This window comes from Cajanus cajan, chromosome 9 (assembly GCF_000230855.2).
Source record: "Cajanus cajan strain Asha chromosome 9, NIPB_CcT2T_4, whole genome shotgun sequence".
NCBI lineage: Eukaryota > Viridiplantae > Streptophyta > Magnoliopsida > Fabales > Fabaceae > Cajanus > Cajanus cajan.
Genome location: NC_138525.1, coordinates 11,553,065 through 11,560,870, shown reverse-complemented (window position 1 = coordinate 11,560,870; position 7,806 = coordinate 11,553,065). Strand labels below are relative to the sequence as shown.

At 31.7% G+C, this 7,806-nt stretch overlaps 1 protein-coding gene across 4 annotated transcripts; it reads right to left on the bottom strand.

Moving 5' to 3' along the window:
- Window positions 1-3,118: 3,118 nt before the first annotated feature.
- On the bottom strand, window positions 3,119-7,409 carry LOC109789574 (myosin heavy chain-like protein). 4 transcript variants are annotated; one of them, XM_029269467.2, is made up of 4 exons: window positions 7,091-7,409; window positions 6,671-7,013; window positions 4,960-5,018; window positions 3,119-3,411 (listed from the first exon to the last, which is right to left on the bottom strand). In XM_029269467.2, the coding sequence occupies exons 1-4, from the start codon at window positions 7,302-7,304 to the stop codon at window positions 3,323-3,325; spliced, it is 705 nt and encodes a 234-aa protein (XP_029125300.1). In that variant the 5' UTR covers window positions 7,305-7,409; the 3' UTR covers window positions 3,119-3,322. The 4 variants fall into 4 exon arrangements, with proteins under 4 accessions (XP_029125300.1, XP_029125301.1, XP_020204142.1 ...); XM_029269468.2 differs by having other exon boundaries at window positions 6,671-6,995; window positions 7,091-7,387; XM_020348553.3 differs by lacking the exon at window positions 3,119-3,411 and adding an exon at window positions 4,457-4,803 and having other exon boundaries at window positions 7,091-7,383.
- Window positions 7,410-7,806: the final 397 nt, after the last annotated feature.

Here is a 7,806-nt window from a genome sequence, read left to right as displayed (position 1 = left end):
CAACACTAAACACAAGTTAACAATACAATCTAAAAACAAACAGAAAATACTACACAAGACCGTAACCTTGCAACACACTTTTGGGTCCCTTAACAATTGAACTAGTCATTTCTCCTGACAAAGCAGTTATAGAAATCTCTTTTATCTTTCCATAGACACTAAGTACTTACAAATTTGATATCGAGAGCTCCAGATATGGCCTTCACAAGAACAGAGTGTAAAAGTGAGTAAAAATCCAAAATTTGAGTAAAAATTACAACAATCATCAAATAATACCACTATCATAAATCTAAGTCAAAACATGAATATAAGATACATATAAAGGTCAAAAAGGCCTAATAAATGCATACAAAATTTCTTATCAAAATGCACTATCATCAACTCACATACTAAGATAAGGTCTATGAACTCCTCCAACAAATCAAGCTCCCTAACCATCAACATGGATACATGAAGGGATTTCCTACTCAAGACATCAACTATTACATTAGCTTTACCAGGATGATAACTAAGCTCAGAGTAATAGTCCTTAAGGAACTTTAACCATCTCCTCTGTCTCATATTAAGCTCATTTTGGTCAATTAGATACCTAAGGCTCTTGTATAAAGTGTTACCGTGTGAAGTGGAGTGGAGTGGAGCTATTGAGAGGTCAAATCTGAGAGGTGTTACACTCACTCTCACTCTCACTCCCCCTCTCCTCTTGTCTCTCCCCCCTCTCCTTTTCCCTCTCTCTCTCCTTCTATTTCTCTTTATCTCACTTTTTCTATCAATCTCAGTCTCATTCCCCCTCTCTTCATCTTCCCCTCCCCCTCTCTCCCTCCCATATCTCTCTTTCTTGTGTTTCATTATTTTTAGACCTTATCAACTTTAATATTATTAAAGTTTGTTTTGTGTAGTTTAATAGTATTTGTTAATACTTTTTTAATTTTTTATATGAATGAAATAAAATAATATATTTTTATTCTTCTTACTTATTATGTAGCATTTTTTTGTTTATTTCTCTTATTGAATTCTATATTTAAATAATTTAAACTATAAGTTTTTAACTTTTTAAAATAGTATAATGTCCTATTTGTAATAAGATTTGAGTGAATAAATATATCTAATAACATTAATTTAATAAGGATATTTTTTGTAAAAAAAATATTTACATACCCTAGAATATATTATTATAACCTAATATGAAAATTTTTAATTCTTGAAAATCTTATATGAATATTTCTATGAAACTTTATAAGTAATCAACATATTTTAGTTATTCTAAAAAATCATGATTCTCAAAATTTGTGATTGTTAAAAATCATAATTCTTGAGTATATAAAAAAAAAATCCCTACTAAACTGCCCTTATACTTGCAAATGACAAAAAGGAACATCTCACCCAAATACCCATTTATCAACGTATATGTGATTATGTGAATTATTGTTTATCTGGATTAAATTTGCATCGACTTTTTACATTCAAAGATTATTATCTATATCTAAACTTTATGAAACGGAAGTTCTACTCCCCTTCATAGTGTGGCTATGCAGGCAATGTTCATGCACATCCTTCCTATCTTCAAAGTTGTATTTCTTATTTCATTTAAATTTTAGTTTCTTAATTTGTTTAAAATAATAAAATTAAAACATGTAAAGAAATTTGTTCTTTAACTTGAATTAATTTTTTAACATTATTGAATATTTTGTTTATTAAAATGCTATAATATTATATTGTGTTTTCTTTTGATAAATAAAAAATTTGGCAAAAATCCTGTGGATTGTTTAAAAACAATGGAAACAAGTAATTCCTTTTTAAATTTTGTGATACGTATATAGAATGAATATAATATTATAGAACAAATTTTCTTCAATTTTATTTACTTACCAGACCGCTAGTGTAAATTTTGCATATTTAAAAAATACTTTAAATAGTTTTGTCTCCAGAAATATGAAATTTTGTATTTCTTTTTTAATTTGATTTGATGTTTCAAATTGGTTAGAAATAATAAAATCATTAAAACATTTAAAAAAAATTCTTCAATTTAATTTAATTTCATAACACCACTTAAAAAAGTTGTTAAAAAATTATGATATTAATATTTTGTGCACAAAAATAATAAAAATAAATAATATAGAAAAAACTTTTAAAAAAATATATTTTTTGAGATTACAAGAATTGTAAAAGAAAGTAATATGTTTAGACAATGACAGAATGTAGTATCAGTAATAATATTAGATAGAATAGAATACAGTTCATGACTAGTGAACCTTCCCGGACGTTATTTGGACTTATGCATGACTATGGACCACATAACCTATTCTCTTGGACATGAAATATTGGTAATTAAGGAATGTTATACCAAACTAAATCAAAACACATTGGAATAAGAACATACTTAATTTAAACACATACATGCAACTTTAGGAGCTTTTCTTTGAGGATGGTACTAACGGTGGTTAGTTATTAGCCTTGACATAGGATTAAACAATTGTTTCTTTAGTTAGTGTCATTTCGGTAGACTAAGTTTATGAAATAGTAGCTAAGGTTGTCATACTCCACGCCTAGTAGACTTCATGAACGCTGCAGGGAAGAATGCAATTAATTAACCGAACCATTCTCAAATAAAACAGCATTATATTGTAATTTATAAAGCAATTCATTAACCGAGTCATTTGTTGAGATACAAACAAGTCTCACATCAATAAAATAATATAAAAAATAACAACTTATAAAGAATGCACATACTCCAATGTTAGAGAGACCTTTTTGGTAATAACAAAAAACAAAACCATGAGGGCTTAGACGCAAAGTGGACAATATCTCGTCATTGTGGAGTATGCTTGTTTAATAACTTTATAAAAATAACCCCAACAGTGGTATCAGAGCCGCTTGGTTGAATTAGGTCTCTTGTTTGAGGGAATGATTATTGGGATACAATAATAACCTTATAAAATTAACCCTCATAAAATATCCCTTTAAACAAACACCACAAAATAACCCCAACACCATTCTAGCAGGCTCAAGATCTCTTGTTTAGTTACTTTTAAATGGAGCCATACAAGTCAGTTTCTGGTCCAAAAGATCTTAAAGTTTCATTTAACATCCTTTAACAAAAGTCTATCTATGTAACAGCCCATTCTTCTATAACAGCCATTTATTTGTATATCATGTATTACACAAAACTGTTGCGGTATAGCAAATAACATACAAGCATCTGATGTCAGTACAAGATTATATGATGAGGATATTTTGGCAGAAGTCCATTATTGGTTCGATCATTGTACGCTTTCATCACTAGGCTTTTGTCAATTCTGCTTGTATGCTTAGGCTTGCAGCAATATTAGATACTGAACTTCCGGGGTACCACAGCTAATTCATGGAGTAAATGGTGAAGATCCTTCAAATTATAACTCGCCGTTGTATCAGTTCCTAAAATTAAGGAAAACTCAAATAAGTCTCCAAATGTTTTAGGGTTTAATTTAAGTCTCTCTACAATTAACCACTTAGGGGCTTGAATAATCCTAAAAAGGTTCAGAAACATATTTGAGTTAATATGAGAGCGAATTACAATTTCAAAGACTAGCCAATTCTTCCTAATTCATGGTCTACAATTCGGTTACCGTTTACACAGTACTTTCACAATTGGATGATCTTATATGATTTCCTCCCAATAATATCACGAGTAATTACTAGATGGACTTCTTTACTAATTTCTTTATTACCTTATTTATTGATACCAGTTTCCTGCAAAGCTTTCTGCGTTCATTTGATTAGTTTCCTGCAAAGCTTTCTTTATTACTAGATGTTCCGTTGTTTCTAAAGCTTCGATGTTCTCAGGCTGGGTGTCTTTCTTAAGTAGCTTGGCAAACCAATTCTTGAATTGAACGGTTTGAAGGCAAAAGAACCAAAATAAGGCAAAGCAATTATAAAACTAGATTTTGAACTGTCTAAAGGCAAAACAGAACCAAAACAAGGGTGAACAACCAGTTCTTGAACAGCCATTTTTGAAATGTTTATAGAACCGGTCTACAGAACCAAAACCAGTTCAAAGAACAAAATCCAGTTCGGAACTTTGTCAAAACAGAACTGGATCAGAAGCGTTTCTTCAAACCAACACCTCAGTACAGTAAAGTTGAACCAAATTTCCAGTTAAGTTTTTACTTTTATCAACCGAATCATGATCATGCCGAAAATAATGAGCTCCTTAACTTGGGTTATTTGGGTACAAAATTTAACCGGTCAAAGGTAATCCAAGCACGGCTAGACAGATTTCTAATTAAAAATTTAAAACAACGATATCAATTTCTGTAATGGGGTGATCATATAAATTGAAGGATATCCAACATGAATTTGGTACTATGCTTCAATAAAATCAAGGGTTACCTGAAACAAAAATCAAGGGTAGGTTCTAAAGATAAAGCAAGTTTTGAGCCTTCCACAGTAAAAGTCATTATAATGACCAATACAAAATAAATGATGCAAATGAAATGGAAACTACCACAGATTTCATATTTGTTCCAAGAAATTGATATAATCACATTTGATATTGATAAATCCAGTACATAAATCTCGTTTCTATTTTCAAGTTGAAAGCATACATCATGCATATCTTTCATCTTTTTCTCTTGAAATTTATGACATCATAATTACAGATGAATTCACCTTAAAAGGAAAACCTATTATCGGAAGAACACATTCCACACTATCACTCAAAAAAATCATTGAGGTGTATGTATCTCTTGCATAGTTTACAGATTACAGAAAGCTCTTGAAAATTGTCGACCATAATTCACTTCCTCAAAATTCTTGTTTTGACACCCCCTGAAATTTATAAAGAAACAAAATAACCTTAAAAAGAACGAGGCAGAAAGAACTCTACAAAGAAATATAAAAATGGATGGAACAGTCACATTCATGATAATTACTACCAACTTGTTCCTGCCAAATTGGGAAGAAAAATAAAAGTTTTCCACGTACCTTCAACTTCCTCAAACTGAACTTCCTTTACCAAGTCAGATGCGGCATTATACTCAAACCTACACAGGAAATGCCAAATAAGCCTTTAGTGATATATCTTAAAGTTCCACGTCAACATAATTATAATTTATGCTCTAGAAAATTTCATAAAGTTCATAGAAAGCAGCCAAAACCCACCCTTGGTCAAACATAACAGAAACCTTTTTTCTCAATAGAAACCAATTTAAAACTATGGGTTAGGGAATGTTAATACAGCTTTGGTTATTACATACTGAATACAATATTATCTATCTAATAAGATTTCTGCAGTTAAGGGACTAGTGAATGAGATAGTGTAGGTGGCCACTAGCATGCAGGTATTCCTTATCATGCATGCAAGGACCTATCATATTCCAATTAGCTTTGGGACATCAGAAATGGGAACATGAGATGCATTGTAGATACAAAAATTTGAAGAAAGAAAAAAAAATCATCAAATAGAATTTCATATGTTAAATAATGTAATGTTGGGGCATAAAGCAATAACAATTTTTCTGAAAGATTAAAAGAGAATCAGTTGAAACATGTCATTTTCCTTTCCATCATAAAAATTCTTAGTGAAGGTTAGCTAGATAAGTTAATGGCATTTGCCAGAATCTTTATAAACAAAATTTCTAAAACCACGTCACCTTAACAGAATCACCAAAATGTTACTATGTCAAAATGTTAATATGCACATAAATGCATCACCAAATCCATTCCGTGCCATACTGCAACCTTTATTATTAAGGATCTGATTGAATAAACTTTTCCAAAGCACTTATATGAGAAAGAAAATAACAAGGAAAAACAAAATTAGCTCTTTATAAGCTAAAACTAGCTTATATATAAGTTAATTTATAAAAGCTCTCTCATATTAGTTTTTCTATAAAAAAATTGTTTAATTGTTCTATTGGTCCTTATAGTTTCATAAATTTTACTCTTTAATCCTTATAATTAAAAATACTTTATTTCGGTCCCAATACAATTTTTTTGCTGAATGGTGTGGACAAAAATCCCCACAACCACAAAATATTATTAATGCCCATTTTTTGTTTTCTATAAAAACTATAATAGAATGTATTTAACTACAAGCACTAAAAAGTAAAATTTATGAAACTATAGAGATCGAAATGGTAATTAAATTATATTTTTATTAACTTATGTATTAACTAATTTTAGCTTATGGTAAATTTAATTTCATTTTTCCTTTCTATTTTCTCCTAGACCCTAAGAGTGTGTTTAGCAACATTTAAGAAGCTAAGCTCCTTTAAACAGCTTATAAGCTAATTTGACAAGCTTAGAAGCCAGTTTGATAAACTTGATTGATACGAGAACTAATCTCATCGACTAATGTTCAATTCAATAAGTTAATTTATAATCTTCTGTGATTACAGCTTCTAGCTTATAAGCTTTCAACTAATTTATAAATTAATTTTACCAAACACACTCTAAAACTCGTTGAACACACCACATAAAAGTGGATACATAATCCACCTATTTACCCCAGGACTCCAACAAAAACCCACATCATTGCAGCATAACATAATACCATTTACCCCAATGTTCAAACCATTTCACAACAAACATGACTATTTCACAATACCAAGTCACGAATTGTGCATCAAACAACTTGATAAACAACAGAATCACACAATCAACGCTCAGTCAACGACACGTGACCGCGGTTTACCTGTTGGAGAAAACGACATCGAGTTCAAAGCCAGACGCGCTCTTGGACTTGGTAGCTTCAACCAACACCGTAACAATCTCCGTCTTGCGCGTGCTAGCCATAAGCAAATCATACTCCGAAGGAATCACCACCGCGAAGAAGTTATCACTGAGTTCACTCAGACAAACCCTCTCAACCGCCGCAAGCGCTATCCTCCGCTTAAGCGCGTCCACCTCAGGGTCCACAACGTAAATCGCGAAATCGGTTACCATCAAAACGCAGCGTTTCATCTTCCCCGAGCCCGTGAACTTCATAACCCTATCCGCGAACAGAACCTCGTTATCCCCTGTAACGGAATTAGACTCTGTTTGGATACGAAGATAGAAAACGCTTATGATTCTAACTTGATGTTTAATTTTTATAATAGGAACAGTGTAAGACCTTGTTTGTGTAGAATCTTCATTAGGAAGGGGTGTGAAGGGACGTTGAGGTAGTCGCCGTTGTAGTCGCGGTGGAGAGAGGCCTTGCGGCGGACCTTGACGCCCATGAAGGGCTCTTGGTCGTCGGAGACGTTGCTGCCGGAGGATTTGAAACGCAGCGTTTCCTCCGGAACGTCGTCGTATTTGGGATCTTCGATCTGGACCCGCCTCGGCATCGTGAAACGGTGCGCGGAGGGGTAATGGAAAGGGTGGAGATTAAGGAAGGACGGAGAGAGTGAGGTAATACTAATAGTAATAGCATCGCATGTGGTAGGGACTAGGGTGGACGGTGGTGGAGGTGGACCCCACCTGCTGAATGTGTGATTGTTTGGTGATAATAGTAATAAAATTGTGAAATCAATTCTCCTTCCCGCGCAGACACATTTTTAATATCAAGTTTAAGAATTTTATATTATTATTATTAAATTATCCTTAAACTAAAAAAGAAAAAAAATAACTTTTTTTATTAGGTCCTTGCATGTAAATTTTTTGAATAAATTATTAAAAATTTTAAAATATTACAAATTGTTACTTTTTTTTTTTTTTTTTACAATTTTAAGCAGTTGAAAAACTAACTTCAAATATTTTTTAAAAATTTAGGACTCAATTAAAAAATAATTTAGAGACTTACTTAAAAATATTAAATAGTTTATTATAATTTAAGAAACCATCTAATAA

What these genes read in the sequence shown, in the direction of transcription:
- LOC109789574 (XM_029269467.2), bottom strand. Translation starts at nt 7,304, where the DNA reads ATGCCGAGGCGGGTCCAGATCGAAGATCCCAAATACGACGACGTTCCG. An exon ending in GAAGATTCTACACAAACAAG is followed by an intron (nt 7,014 to 7,090) that starts GTCTTACACTGT and finishes GTATCCAAACAG; the next exon opens with AGTCTAATTCCGTTACAGGG. An exon ending in GATGTCGTTTTCTCCAACAG is followed by an intron (nt 5,019 to 6,670) that starts GTAAACCGCGGT and finishes TTTCCTGTGTAG; the next exon opens with GTTTGAGTATAATGCCGCAT.